Source organism: Drosophila willistoni (assembly GCF_018902025.1).
Source record: "Drosophila willistoni isolate 14030-0811.24 chromosome XR unlocalized genomic scaffold, UCI_dwil_1.1 Seg143, whole genome shotgun sequence".
Lineage (NCBI taxonomy): Eukaryota > Metazoa > Arthropoda > Insecta > Diptera > Drosophilidae > Drosophila > Drosophila willistoni.
Window position 1 is genome coordinate 7024458 of NW_025814056.1, and position 16577 is coordinate 7041034.

At 36.9% G+C, this 16577-nt stretch overlaps 1 protein-coding gene across 1 annotated transcript; it reads left to right on the plus strand.

Moving 5' to 3' along the window:
- Positions 1 to 2761: 2761 nt before the first annotated feature.
- LOC6645226 (gonadotropin-releasing hormone receptor) lies at positions 2762 to 15389 on the plus strand. The gene is made up of 7 exons (XM_023177363.2): positions 2762 to 2915; positions 3428 to 4260; positions 4324 to 4525; positions 12056 to 12239; positions 12389 to 12594; positions 13505 to 13653; positions 13736 to 15389. The coding sequence occupies exons 2-7, from the start codon at positions 3620 to 3622 to the stop codon at positions 14253 to 14255; spliced, it is 1902 nt and encodes a 633-aa protein (XP_023033131.1). The 5' UTR covers positions 2762 to 2915; positions 3428 to 3619; the 3' UTR covers positions 14256 to 15389.
- Positions 15390 to 16577: the final 1188 nt, after the last annotated feature.

A 16577-nucleotide genomic window follows, 5' to 3' on the forward strand; every position in this document is an offset into this window, starting at 1 on the left:
CATAATCATCATTTAGAATGGCCTGTGGACCAGAAACAATTAACAATGATTTCCAGTTTAAAACAAACCCAAAATATAAAGCAGAAAACTTTTCATAACCCACTGTCAATCAGCCAAAGGCAACAAACAGATAAACTTATGAACTCAATGTACAATTTAAATAATAGAGAGAGAGAGAGAGAGAGAGAGAGAGAGTATAATAACGTATACGCAGCGTGGACTGAAAATATATCTCAAAGCTTATTGAATAAAATGCGAAAATTCTTAATTGAAGTGATTACCAATATAATTCTTTTATGCCACTAATTGCGTTTAAAATGTTTGATTAAAAATTCATTATAATATTTGTTATAACGCACGCATTTTCCCCGAAAAACATAATTTATCAATAATACATTGTACTACATACATACATATGTACATAGATTAAAAACATCCCCTTGCGGCAATAGTAAGATTCGTAATTATATAACTCTAGGTAGATAAAATTTATAAAATTTTTAAGTTTTTGATGCCAATTGAACATTTATAGATATTAGAAGCAAATCGATACATTGCTTTCGAAAATAGCCAAGTAATTTATTGAGTTAGGAAAAATAATTGGTTCTCCACTTTCAAGGACTTCACAGTGAGGCTTATGAGAGACATTAAACTAAACGTCACATTAAACATTTAAATGGACTTGACATTGAGAAATGAAGAGGGAAAAAGGAAGGAGCCAGGGATGAAAATATGAAGTGGTCAGAAATGTTATACTGAAAATGGGTTTAGTGGAGGGATATAATTATGAGGCGATTCCAATAGAACTATAATTTGAATTAAAAATTGCAAACTCAATAATTTTTAAATATTTATAAAGAAATTATTTTTCATACAGATTGAAGGATTTCTTTTTAGTCAAAGTCAAAACAAAGGTTAGGTATTTTTGGTAATTATCTGCCCAACTGAATAACTTAAATTAGGTCCTTTTTTTTTAAAAGGAATTCCACTTTCCATTTATTGTGATTTTAAATTTCATAAAACAACCATCAAAAGTTCAGGAGCTCTCTAAACAGCGGAGTACATTCTATTAAATACATTTATCAGTTGAAAGATTTCAAAGGGTTTGCCAAATGGCATTGGCAAAACTGAGTAAAGTAATATGGAAACAACTCAAAAGCGACCAATCAATCGACTAGCAGCTAGCTTAAAAGTTGTCTAGACTCTTTCTGACAGCCATCCGCCTTGTTGCACTTGGGTCTTGTATATACTTTTGCCAAACATCACAAGCATCATTATCAAATGCAAATCAATCAAAAATCATATCAGCAATTACCAAAAAAAAAAAGAAAAGAACAGAAAACGAAAAGTTTATGTTTAAGAAGAAGAACTTTTGAGATTCGACAGAGCTTTGTGTCTTCTCGTCAATGGATTGCATTTGTATATACATATGTTTGTATGTATGTACATTTATCTGCTCCATATCGTTTGTTATGTCTGGGCACTAACCTCGCCTGTGACTGTGGCTGATGATGATCAATCAAATGCTCGTTTGTGTATTAATCGCCTTGATTAAATGCCTCGCAGAGAGTGAAAACTTGGCAGAGAGAGAGAGAGAAATGGCAAGCCCACTTAAACGCAATAAGAGTAAACTTCCAATTTTGGACCAATTGCCGATTAATTCAAGAGAATTATTGAGTGTAATTAGCAACAGGGAAGCGAGTTACGTTAGGTAATTAGCAATCAATTAAATTGCTTTAAATGTGGGTTCAATAAAATAATGAAAATGACACCACATGAATGAAAATGAAGTCAGAGATAGAGATACTCGTATTTATATCTTGTGCTTGTGGCAACATTGTCTCGTTTTTCTAGTGTATTATTATTGTTATTATCATTATGACTATTATTATTTTATAGTGCACTCGATGTTTCCTAGTTAATGTTGTTGTTGTTGTTGGTGTTGGTGTTATTCAGCTAACTCAACACTTGAAGAAAATGCTTCAATTGTGTATACAAATTGACTGCTCAATGATTTTGTTTCTTTTCATGATCAATGTGCTTGCCAAAGTCCGTTGCTTCAATTAACTTGCAAGCAAAATATTCAATCATCCATTGGGGCCTATGGAGCGTATGATTAACTTGACAACTTAAAAGCGCTATCATGAACGTAGTCAAAATTGTCATAGTAGGGGATTTACAGAAGGGGGTAACACAGCTTACGTTGAAGAGTTAAGGAAACTTAGTATCTACTTAGCTGACCTTAATAATTTCTTCAAAAAAATACGTAATGTTTATGTATAGAAAGAGGTTTATAATTCATTGGTAAGAATTTACAAGCAATTGCCAAATCCATATATTTGTTGTTAACAGACTCAATTTTATTTGAGATATTAAGGTGGTATTACATTTACTTGGTAATTAAAACGTAATCGAAGTCGAAAAAGGATATGTCTTTTAATTTAATTTACAGATGCAGATATTTACTTTTCATTTTCAAATTCATACGAGTTTTTCTTTGGGCTACGGCCATGGGTGTGTATGTGTGTGTGTGTGTTTATTCTTTTTTTCCCACTTATTCTTTTGCCTGCCCTGAATTGGTTTCATTGTTTTCCCATTAGCCTCCAGAAGCGCAATAACAACCTTAACCAAGCGTCCAATTTAATTTATGTTCATAAATTAATTTTGAAAATGAAATTTTATGGAATTTTACTTTGAACTTGCAGTGCAGAGCGAGAGTCAGTTGGTCGGTCGGTCGGTCTATCGTTCGGTCGTTCGGTTGGGTTGTCTGTCGATTGGTCGATGAGTCGTTGTGTCGCCTGTACCAGTAACACAAAGTGTTCAGACCGTCGGACAGGCAATTGTATTTCTGGATTGCCTTTGTATCTATTAAAATCTAATTTAGCACTTGCTGCACTGCATTGATTCTGAGAATGGTAAAGGTGGCTCGGATGGAAGGGGGTCAAATGACTGTTCTGTAATCTTAGTTAGAATAATTATATGCCATTAATTGCAGCAAAGGTCAACGACGGCGACGTCGACATCGATGAGATGACATTTATTGGCTTAAATGACGCCCGAAGGCGGTTTAAAAAATTCAACGAGCTTTGATTGGTCGGTTTAGCAAGCAGTTTTGGTTCAGTTGCCATGCCACAAGACAAGACAAAACAAACGACTGTCAATTACCTTAAAGTTTGTTGATCAATTTTTTTGTTTATTAGATCATTTTTGATTAAAAATCTATGGGCATTAAACAGTTCATGTTTATAGGCTAGACACAGTAAAATTTAATAATTTTTTATCACATTAAAGTTAAACCGAAGTGTAAATATAAAATTCCACTTGATCACACACTAGAAAGGGTATTAATCAAGTAAAGAGTAAATATTTGCAATACGCATCAATTATGGCATAAATGTAATTACTTATTAACAATTTGCATTTACAGATATTAATGAAAAAATCAGCGATGAATTCAAAATGCCGTTAGCCACATCGATCGAAGCAAATTTATTTAAAAAGTACAATTAAAGCAATGAGAAAAATAAATGTTTGCCATTTAAAAAACGGAAAATCATCAGTTTTACCTACTGAACTTTAAATAAGAAAAACAAACAACAAAGTCCAACAGAAATCCGTAATGGATCCGGACTTGGATTTGGGCTTTGAGGAGCCTTTATCTTCGATCCCACGCCAATTGTCGTCCAACTCCTTTGGCATTGCCAATGCCGTCGACTTGGAAGCGGACCCAATTCCAGAAGTGGCCAGCAATTGGTCGACAATGGCAAATTTCAGTCGTCTATTTGCTGGATCTGCTCCCGATATTGCCAACTATACTTTTAATATGTTAGATGTGGGCGTGGCAATGGCCACTGAAGCCACAAATGCATCGATTGGGAGCATGATGAGCAGCCCCACAACAACTCCATCGATATCACACGCCTATGCCATGGGGAATAGTTCTTCGTTGGCCCATACCAATAGCCTGCACGACTCATCGCCCGTGGCCGAGCAAATTCCCGAGCATATAATGGATCATGCACCGCAACTATCACGATCGGGACTCCTTAAGGTTTATGTCTTGGCCATAATGGCTCTATTCTCACTGCTGGGCAATCTGCTGACCATTTGGAATATCTACAAGACACGAATCTCGCGACGCAATTCACGACACACATGGAGTGCAATCTATTCGTTAATGTTTCATTTGTCGATTGCCGATGTCCTGGTGACTTGTTTTTGCATCTTTGGGGAGGCTGCTTGGTGCTACACTGTCCAATGGTGAGTAGGAATCTCTTCGTTTGTGATCAGTAATTAATTGATTTCTCTTTTTGCTGTGCTTAGGTTGGCCAATGAGCTAACCTGCAAGTTGGTCAAACTCTTTCAGATGTTCAGCCTGTATCTGTCCACCTATGTCTTGGTACTGATCGGTGTGGATCGTTGGATAGCCGTGAAATATCCAATGAAATCTCTCAACATGGCCAAACGATGTCATCGTCTGCTAGGCGGTACCTATATTCTATCGCTGGTCCTCAGTCTGCCACAGGTGAGCGGCAAAACTTTAATTGCTTTGTTAATTTCCATTACTACCTCTCCACATGTGGAAGAGAACTCTTCTTTAACTTTACATTCAATCGAGTGTACTGCCTTTTAAGGCCTTGGCAATACAAAAATGTGAAACTGTTCTCACTTTTGTAAAGCTGTCAACTGCAGCTCCAAAGGGATTTATCATAAATGATATTTCTCCCTAGGCTTTTGAAAAGCACTTTGCCATTTGTCGTCTGCCATTAAGTTATTATGCTGAAATCGCGACTTTATCTTGCTATCCTGCTCTCGCGCACAGTGTTGTGTGCCTGCGGGTACTCGCCTGATCCCTGTGCGTGCTAAACTCGAAGTAATATGTTTATTTTATAACACGCATACGCCCCGTGGCAGTGTGTAAATAGTCTTGAGTATGCACAAGACTATGTGTGTGTGTGTGTGTGTGTGTACGCGTGTGTGTGTTTGTGTGCCTTGTATGAAACATTAAAAATGATTGCCATCCGCATAATAAGGAAGCATTAAATGTGGCTTTCGCTACAACGCCCACTCCACGTGCTAGCCGAATAGTAACTATTTTTTATTTGCAAACGACAAAGAGTTGGCTTAAACTAACAATTGCAGGCCTAGAAAACAACACCAAAACGGGCTCCCACATATATCATAGCTATTCTTTGCATACTGATAAGCACTTTCCATCCACTCGGTTTCGTTTCAACCTCTTTATTCTCATAATGGCCAAAGAAAAAGGGGAAAGGATGCTCTCAGTTATTTTATTTTTTCCTTTTTTGTTGTGTGAGATATCCCTTTCATTCGCAGCTGGTCGATAAGCCTGTCACTGGGACTCTACTGGTTCACATAAATCACCAGGAAAAAACCAAAAAAAAAAAAAAAAATAAAGCAACACTCTTCAATTCCGTTTTTCTGTTTTTTTTTTTTTGGTCTTGTTTGCCTTCTTTTTGTTATTCACACTTTTATTGCATTATGTATGCTGTGTGCTGCCCGATTACGTATCTAATTGAGTTGGCTGGGCTTATTTATGCCTCAGGACCTAAAGCCACTCAATGCACGATAGATCAGAGTGAACTCAATGGAATGAATAACTGAAACTGAATACCTCTTATCTTCATTTGCGTTCACTTTATACCTTAAGTCTGTTGTATTTATGTATTTTTCCTAACGAATCCACGCAGTAATTAGAGGAAAAGTGCATGTCAAAGCAAAAGAGGTGCAAAACATTTCTAGAAATTTCTCGTTCCTAAGTCGTTCCGATCAACTACTTTTATAACTGCAGCTTAACATAGCAAAGGAACGAAAGCAAAGGAAACCTCAAAGGGAATGTATACCTAATCACAGTGGCAAAAGAGAAAAAGAATATTTGTATAGAGTCTCCTTAACTCTGTGTGTGTGTGTTTGTCTGTTTCCTCTTTAACGAGAACCAATCTATTTTAAAATGACATTTTTTCTGCCGAGATTGCGGAATGTTTTTCTAGTCGTTGATATGCATGAAACTCTACATACATACGAGGGTCAATTCAGTCAGTTGCCTTGGAGGCAACTTTAGAAAAAATATCTTTAATCTTATGTATGTATTATATATACATAGATCTTTATACAAATTCAAAAGATCGCCACGACTATCAATAATATTAGCTTTGTACAACTTATTCAACAGCCCTCGTCCCTAATATATATCGTATAGTTTTAGTAAATTTGCATTTAGCTCCCATTATGCTGATTTGCTTTGTTTAACTAACTCATTTGGTAGCATCTCCTGGTGGAATGTATGCCACATTTACTTAATACTTGTATACGCAATCTTTCTCCTTCCTCCTCCCACTTGTCGCTTGACTTTGAGTAATGAAAACGAAGAAGAAACGAAAAAAACAAAAATGAATTTCAGGCCGTGCCGCCTTATCTCTTATCAAAGCCTGCTGGCAGCAGAAGCACAAAATAAAATAAAATATTGTGTTAAATAATAATTTAAGGCGTAATGGCATAAAAAACGCGATTATGTTTGCATGTACATAATTAGGGTGAATGTGTGTGTGTGTGTGTGTGTGTGTGTATGTATGTAGGGTATGTAGGATGTAGAATATGTGGGTGTGTTCGGCCTGCTTGTCATCTCTTGAATCTGACTTATTTAAATGCCGCAAAGCAAAAAAAAAGTGATTAAGTCTTATTACATTTTGATGTTTTCGTCTCTCATTTAAGCCAACAGCACACTGGGTAAAAGGGAATTGTTACAGCCAATCAAAACAAAAGCCGTTTGTTGACTGATACCAACAATAGAATTTCAATTAACATAACAGGTTTCGGAAGAAATACACCTCCGGATAACCGATTAAGCGGAAGCCTCTCACTTTCTTTTAGCATGCAGTAAGCAGAGATTCCTTTTTATTGGTGACAGGAATCTCATGACTCTGTAATAATGCCAATATTGGTTTTAAATAACTTTCTCCAATTGTTTTTTCACCTTTTTTCTATTCATGTGCATCATTAAATATGAATTTTTATTTACTTCAAAGATGACAACTCGCATTCTGATCAAATGCGAAACTTTTCCGAATTTTCTTTCCGGTTAAATTACTGGGAATTCTCAAGAAAACGATACTCTAGCCACAATTCCTTTTGATAAGTTGCTTTTGACTCTTCCTTTTAATCATAACGACTTATTTTAGTCTAATATTTTCTATCATAAGGCACTCATATGTTTGATAGAGTAAGTGATTCTTGTTTGGGTCGACTTCTTTTAGACTTTTTTAATTCGTATTTTTTATCATACTGGACTCGTTTGTTGTTGGACTCGTTTGTTGTTGTTTGTTTTTTTTTATTGTACCGCAATGAAAATATTATTAATCAATTATATTCTATATGTATTGTTATACCATACATACCATATGGCATACACCCATAGGGTGAAATGGTATATTAAAGCAGGGCCCGGCACAAAGAGAGCGCTAAAAAAGTTTAGTTGTATGTGTGCACTTGCTTGTATGCGTATGTTGCTTTACACTGCGCAAAATTAAACTTCATCAAATTCTGCCTCGAATCAAAAAAACGAGTGCAGCAAATAATCTTATGCAAGAAAAAATAGAGAAAACAAAGCAGCGATCAATTTTTTCATGTGTGTTTTCTCAACAAAGCGACATAGATCTGCTTGCGTCGAAATGCTGAGGGAAACTAAATCAACCCTCATCCTCTGTGTGAGGACTTCGGCAGCCGTTCGGTTACACGCATACGAGGTGCCGAACGTGTTCGTCCCCCGGGGGATATGAGTGCCGGGCTCTGTATTAAAGTCGCCAAAATGTATGTAACAGGCAGAAGGAAGCATCTCCGACCCCACAAAGTATATATATTCTTGATCAGGATCAAAAACCGAGTCGATCTAGCCATGTCCGTCTGTCCGTCCGCCCGTCCGTCCGTCCGTCCGTCCGTCCGTCCGTATGAACACCTAGATCTCGGAGACTATAAGAGCTAGAGCCACCAAATTGTATGCAGTCTCGTGTAGTATGTACGCTTATCGAGTTTGTTTTAAATTTTTGCCACGCCTCCTTCCGCCACCGAAATTTACATAAAACTGTTTTTCTTAAAAAGTATGGCAGATAGAGACATCAAATTTGGGTTATATACTTCTTTAGTTAGCGCGCAGAAAATAATTGTTCCAACTTTTTGCCACGCCCCCTTCCGCCCCCGGAATTTACATAACTCTGATTTTCTTAAAAACTATGAAAGCTACCGACATTAAATTTGGTATGTAAGCTAGCTTAATAGACGCGCAGATATTGATTATTTAAAAATTTTGCCACGCCCATTTCCGCCCCCGAAAATTAAACAAAACTGATTTTCTCGAAAACTAACAAAACTAAAGACACCAAATTTAGTATGTATATTGGCTTAGTATGCGCGCAGAATACATATATTTTAATATGTTGCCACGCCCACTTCCGCCTCCATAATTTAGAAAAAACCGATTGGCTCTTGCAATTTTTTGACCATCGTGATCAAATTTGGCAGACTAATAAATCTTGTCTATTTCTATCAAACTACCAAATTTGAAATCGGACTAGAAACATGCAAAATATACGTATGAATGTATTTTGCTACGCGATCCATAAGGGCAGAATTGGCCGTTGGCTAGTGGCGGCGCTAGAGTGCTCGTGTGTTTGTAGAGTGAGCGAGATAGCAATTTAATAGACATACATTTGGTTTTCGAAATTTTAAATATTTGTTTCACCTGGTGTATGGTATACCCAAGTCGGCGAGACGACTTACTTACTTCATTTTAAATATGATTACGTTACGGTTTATATGAGTAAGCAAGAGATTATGATGACAATTTATTGATAATTTTTATAAAATTATTTGATTGAGCCGGTCCATCTCTTTTTGCTTTTTGAATCAGTTGTTTCCGAATATGTTTATGGTTTATAACTATTTTAAGGGGTTTTTCCATTACACTTACAAATTGTCCCCGTTGATTACCATTTATTTGTATTTCACTATCGAATACTTTTAACTTGTTTACATCATCAATTTGCAGCAATCAGAGAAGGTCGGTATTCTGTTTTCCAATTTCACGCAGACAACCTTCTCTGTTACCTTATCTTAATTGCAGGTAAATTTCCTTCCTATAGATCTTTAATTTAATTTATTTTTTAATCCGACACTTTTTAAAGAACTTATTTCATTACGCATTTTACTGAGACGACTCTGTTAATCAAACAAATTAAGAATGTCTACTTTCATGTTTCAATATTCAAAATAGACATATTGGCATATTGGCAATAGCCTGAAATTTGTAATTGTATCTATATAAATTGTATTAAAAGCATATTCAGAACATTCAGTCAAGTTTGAATATATGTTATCATTTTTTAATCAAAATATACTCATGAAGGGGATTCCTATTTAAATAATTTCGTTTGAAACTAATTTAATTTGATTAAACTCAAGATTAGGCTTGCTGATTGCCAATAGAGATCAGAGCAATTTTATTCATATACGAGGAGAGAAGTATTTAAGAACTGATTCGAATCACCAGTTAAAGCATTTGATTATTTAAGAGCAAATTGTAACATTCCCTTTTAATTATACCGCAGCCATTGCCCACTTATTTATACACACATATACATACATCCTTATTTGTGATTATGGCATACTTATAGAGTCTCTGGCACCCAATTAAAAGGAACTTTGCAATTATTATGACACATTTTATGTCACATTGACCAGAACATGGTCTTGAGCTGCTGCTGCTGCCGCTTCTGTTGGCTGCTGCCCAAGAGAAACTTTTTTCATTTCATTTCGTTTTATTGAACAGGCCACGTTCATAAAATTCATGCGGCAAGCGAACGTGACACTTGAGTCAAAAAAAAAAGGAGAAAAATAAAAAAAAAAATAAAAAAATAACAAAAAAGAAAAAAGAAAAACCTAAACTGCCTTTGCCATGGCGAACTAACGAGAAATCATTTTGTACAAAAAAGAACAAAACAGAAAATTTCGGAGCAACTTTTTGCCTGTGACAGGACTCCATCTCCTTATTGACTCCACCTCTTATTCGCGCCTATGCACATGTTGATAAGCAATCAGATCAAATTCAATATGCGACGCACTGCTGAGTTCGGTTTCCCGGACGCACCACACTTGCTTCCCTCCCTCCCCCTCCCCCGCTTCCTGTTCTATGCCATTTGCCATTCGCGTCGTCTCAAATAATAAAACAAAATGAAAATTTACTTAAACTGCCAATAAACAACAAATGTTGATCAAGGAGCTGCCAAACAAAAGAGAGAGAGACTAACTGTGACTGTGTGTTACAGTGTGTGTGTGTGTGTGTGTGTGTGTGTGTAAGTGTGGAAATATGTGTTCGTCCTGCGCAGAGTATTTCATCTTACACTAGACTACGTTGCCTTTGTCTCGCAATATTAATAAAGTCGTATTTGACTTGCAAGAGAAAAAGAAATCAGTAACAAAAGTTAAAGGCCAACATTTCGTACAATCATTATTTCAGGGACGGATTGTAGGGGTACAAAATACTTGACATCTTCTGGCATTTTTCGTTGCCTAATAGAAGTTTGCTTATGTAATTAGTTATCACAAATTACGATTGCCATTTTTGTACTCTTTATATATAGTTAATTACACTAAAGATTTCATAATATATTCATTCAACATTGAGTCGTGAAAACCAAATTTTGTTAAGGAGATTTAAGCTTCTATTTGTGGTCGCTGGTTCGGTCAGTCATGTTTTGAGGGTCGCGGGTTGGTGGGTTGAAACGCTACAGCCATTCAATGGCTTGGAAGTTATAAATGTGCGAAATTAATAAACATCAAGCATTTGGCGATTATCCGCATTTTTGTTAGTCTTTTATTTAGTTTTACTACAGTGCTTAGTTGCTTAGTCCATGGATATTGCGTGAAGTCTTTTGGCTTTAGCTTTGTGGCGTCAGCTGTTGGTATAGCAGCAGGAGCAGAAGCAGTCGAAGCAGCAGCAGCAGCAGATTGATGAAAGTGGAATGGAGGTGAAATGGCCATTGCTAGACATAAACTGACTATAGCTCAGAGACGGTTGACAAGAAAGCCATAAAAATGCACAAATAAAAAGGCTTTTAACGTATTAGTTATAAACGAACATTCGCTGGAACTAAATACGTTTTATCAGCTAGCACCAGACAAATTGCTTTCAAGAAACCTACATAATCACATTGAAGGTGTATGAATTTAAGTTTCTAGTATTGAATGCGAAAACCTAAACCATAGAAATAAAGAGTGAAAAAAAACAAATGTAAATGCATGACTGTGGACATTCTCTTCCTTTGATTCGCTATTAACATTTTGGTTCATTCTAAACTGATGAAAACAACTGATTTGTGGTAAAACCACCAAAGCAAGCCTCTTAACCCAAACAGCGGGAAATAACTCAATGCAAACTTTTGCATGGAAATTGATTGATTGTGGTTGAGCCGCCCATAGCCCCTTTTTGTAGCATACATTTCAGCGTTACCAGCGGCAGCGTTTCGTTATTCTGTTGATTTGCAATAGAAAACGAAAAGAGGTTTCGTGGATGAAAATACCCCAAGCAAAAGCAACATTTATGCAGACTAAAAACTACTACCAAGACCATCATTCAAATCCAAAGAAAAAAGATTTATAAGGCTTGAGATTCAAATGAAATTTTCCTACAAGTGAAATTAATTTGACTTTGCTTTCATTCAAAGAAATGGAATCTTATTTAAAAGCTTGAAGAATTATCCAGTTTATCAAACGACCTGAAGTGGATTACGACACTCGCAAAAATATGTTGCGATGTTGAAACCTAAATATTGTGCGAAATTTGACCGTCTGTTGGCAAATGGTGCTACTTTAGAGATTTGACAAAGTATGAAAATAGCTTAAAATTATTATATTATATTTATAGACGCACTTTACTTGTTACTTTAACTTTTTAAAGAGATAAGTTGTCCTCGCTAGAACGAAAATAGATCTTTGTATTCGTAACTATTTATGTATTTATCTTTTTGCATTTTTTTCTTTGCAGTTCTTCATTTTCCATGTGGCGCGTGGCCCTTTTGTCGAGGAGTTTTATCAGTGTGTGACGCACGGATTCTATACGGCCGATTGGCAGGAACAGATGTATGCCACCTTTACTCTAGTGTTTACATTTCTATTGCCTCTGTGCATACTATTTGGTACATATATGTCCACGTTTCGTACCATTTCAAGTAAGCAAAAGTCCCTAGGGGGAAGTTTCTTTTTCTCGCCCATTTTTATATGGTTACTCATCTTTCTTTCTTTATATATCTATCTCTTCCGTTTGTCTCTTTCTCTTATGCTATGAATGACCCATTGTTTTCCTTTTTTTTTTTTGTAGGTAGCGAAAAAATGTTTCAGGGCTCGAAATTGGCCAACTATTCGACAACAAAGCTGCCCACACAAACGAATCGACAGCGTCTAATACACAAGGCCAAAATGAAATCATTACGCATATCCGTGGTGATCATCATTGCCTTTCTCATCTGCTGGACACCCTACTACGTCATGATGATTATGTTTATGTTCCTAAATCCGGATAAAAGGGTAAGCGTACACACTAAGCGTGGGCGTAGTGAAAAATTGCTATTAGAAAAAAGGTTTCCATGTACATTTTTTTTGATCGTTTCTTTTCCGTTAAAGATTTTTTTTTTTTGGTTGGCTCGTTTTTTGTTAAGTATTTTTGGACAAACTTCTGTCATTTTTTGCCATTGATTTCCGGCGTGTCGTCTGACAAGCCAAGAGATGAAGAGGAAGATACTAAAAATAAAAAAGAAAGAAACAGCAGCAGTTGGGGCAATGGGTTAAATTTGAAGGCACATCAATCAGCAGTCGATTTGTCAGTTTATTTCATTTTCTGCGCGTGCCACAGCAGGAGTGCACAAGAGAGCTAAGGATATGGATATGGAGAGGATATGGAGCCACGGAGTTGATGGGCAGAACCTTTGTTATCTTCGTATTGTACATATTTACGGGTTGTGGCAGCTGTAAAATGCTTAAGTACAAGTACAAGAGAACACACTCACCAGGGTCGGGGACAGGAGAGACATTCTGCCAGCTGCTGTCAAATTCGTTTTATGACTGAATTTTTACCCTTTTTCCGCATTTTGTTATTGTTGTTGCTGTGTTTTTTGTTTTTTTGTCAACATAAAAATGATTTCTTATGCTTCGCTTTTCTTTTTTTTTTATTTTAATTAATCGCAGCAGCGACTTTTCCTTTCGTCATTTGACCTTGCCGGGCCTAAATAATAAATACGAGGGCATAGAAAATTATGACCTCAGCTTTTGTTTAGGATGATTTCAAAAAAAAAAAAAATGAAAAAGGTAGCAACGAAAATAAGCAACCACAAAACACTTAGCTCCACATAGCACACAAACAACCGAAATGAAACGAATGAAAACAAAACAGAAAACACACGAAAATTAATTTGAATTTTACGGATTTTACACTTTGCAGCTGGGGGACGATCTACAGGATGCCATCTTTTTCTTTGGCATGTCCAACAGTCTCGTAAATCCGCTCATCTATGGAGCCTTTCATCTGTGCCCAGGCAAGGGCAACAAATCCGGTGGAGGCGGCAACAATAACGCATACAGCTTAAATAGGTAAAGAGCCATTTCAACATTTCAACTTATTTCCTTGCTTTGCCTAACCTTTGGTCTAACCCACTGACTTTCCCCCCGCCAGAGGTGACTCCCAGCGCACACCCTCCATGCTGACAGCCGTTACCCAGGTGGATGGCACCGGTGGCAGCTCACGGCAAATGAGAACCTTTCGACAACAAAGTTACTACCGCAGCACAAGCAACGGCGGTGGCAGTGGCCAATTCAAAGAGCAGGTGGGTCTTCTGCATGTGGGTCCCGGTTCTGGATGTGCCTCGGCTGCTGGTGTTGGTGTTGGCGGTGGAGTTGGAGGTGCTGGTGTTGGTGGTGGTGGCGTCAGCTCGGCTACACCACAACTGATGCGTAAGTGCTCGTCATCGGTAGTGCGTAGCCCGCATCCACATGCTGCCATTTTGGCCAGACATTCGGTTTGCCTGAGAGAACAGCATGAACAGCAGCAGCGACTTCTGCTCCAGTCAACGCCGCCCTCGACCTTGGTTCTCAATTATGATAGTCAACGCGGCGGCGTCGGTGTGGGCGTGGCCACCAATGGCCTTAAACTAAAATCCTTGACTGATAATAATGAGCGCGTGTCCAGCGTTTGAGGAGAATTGGCAGTGGCGGCGGCGGCGGCGGCTTCAGCGGCAACAGCAGCGGCAACAGAGATGGCAGAAATGGATGGAGATGAATGCACCTGCTGCCATTGCCTGAGCAAGGAACTAGTGAGGCGGCAAGGACTCCAAGAGCTTCCCAATAGCAGTTAATGTGTGGGTGGGGGGCGGTCATTTTAAGGCTACAGCTAGACTTAAAACTAGAATTATTAGTGCTTTTTTTTTCTATAAGGTTGTTTCAGCAAGAAATGAGGAGGGGGGCAAGGAGTTAATGCGGGGATTGTGGGGGAAAAAACGAGCGACTTCGATGATCAGATCAGCGGGGCATGTGTAACATTTGCTTAGTTGAAATAATTGAGAGTTAAGTCTTTTGAATACACAAACGGTGTACTTAGTTGTAGAGTGAATCTAGTTCTAACTAACTAACTAACTAACTAACTAACTAGTTGTAGTCCACAGAATTGCACTGCACTGAGCGAAATTCAAAACAAACAAATATAAACAAAGTTTCTGAAATTCTTGTCCCCCTTTTGACTAATGTCAAAATTAGCTTTATGGAAAAACAATTGTGATAAGCCGAAAAATCCAAAGTATTTTTCAAAACTCTTTTTGTCCCTGCGCTTTATCCGTTTTTCATATTCTAAAGAAAACAAAAATGTTTTATCCAGTATAAAGGATATAAGGATGATGACATTCCCATCCAATTGTATATGTATCTATTCATTTATGTTTGAATGGCATGTGTATTTCTCTCAGTGTAGTGCAAGAGAGTTCTAATTATGGTGAAGTGCAGCGATCCGGTTTAGCTTTAATGAATCGATGATCTGGTAATAATGTCTAAATGCAGTTCAGATGAGATTTTAATTGGCCCAAAGGTCGTTTCGGTTACACATTCGTTCACTTGGTGAACGGTTTTTAATGCCAATGAGTTTTCATTTAATGCCAAGATAGAACAGTTAATTTCAGTTTCAAGTTTAGATTCATTGTTTTTGCAATCCGGATTTAAAATATTTAAAAGGCAATTTGCATAAATAATCAGCCAACAACAGGGTAACACATACGCATTAGTGATTATTCTTCTATCTGAAACACCTACTTATACACATACATACATACATATGAATATGTGTATGTACGACTCTTTGTGTATGTGTGTGTGTGTGTGTAAAAGTGTTTTCGTTTTTTTTTCTGTTTTACAAATTTTAGGATACTGTATATAAAACAATTTCCGCAGGTTGTTTTTGTCTATTACAAAATCGTATTAAATATAAGCCTCTAAAAGCATTCAACTTGTTTGTATATACACACATACATACATATGTACATACATTTGTATGTATGGCTTCTTTCATGCGAAAGAGTCGAGGTCAGACTAAAGGCAAGATGGCAGATGATAATGGGAAACCAAAACACAATGTAATTAACATGAAAATTCCATTAAATATCCCATACACGCACTCAGACTTACACTCACTCACTCACACACACACACACACACAGAGGAAACCTAAACATAAAAAAAACAAAAATTAAAACAGTAAAACCCAGAACAAAGTCAAAACTATACAAACATTTCAAACAGTCCAGTATAAAATTCAAATAGTCCAAAAAGAAATATACACACTTTTATTGATGGTATTACAGGAAAACTAATCTAATTGTATTTTAATAACCACATTTTACAGTTTGACTTTGACTTTTCGAAATAGAATTATTAACATGGATTCTAGAATTAATTTTCCAAGTTACTATTAGTCCATACAAAGAAACTTACATACATTTGTATGTGAATAGATTTAAGGTCTTGTTCTGTAGATTGTAAATAAATTCCTAAATTTAGATGGTTTTTAAACATAAAATATATAAATGTGTACTCCGTATAGTAGAATGTATATACATATATATCTACTTATAATATATCCTACATACATTTTGTATTTGTATATGAATATTGTGTACTTATGTACAAATAATCTGTGTAAAATTTGTATAGTTTATTTTTTAATAAAAACTGAATGAGCATTACAACAAAAAACTTTACGACCGACAACTTTTTACGCACAGCTCAACACGTTGATGATGAACATGAACTAGCCCCAATAACTCGCCTCCCCCCTCTCCACCACCATCCTCATCAGCTCTAACCCATGCCGCCTAGGCCTATTACCAATGTATATGCCAGTACCTCATAAATCCAGCAAAGCTCACGCCCGATACACACGGCCGCCCTCAAAGTATATTAGACATTTTATGCCTAAAGCAGGCGGTGGCGGTGGCGACGGCAACAACGACGACGAATTTGAATGTAGAATACAT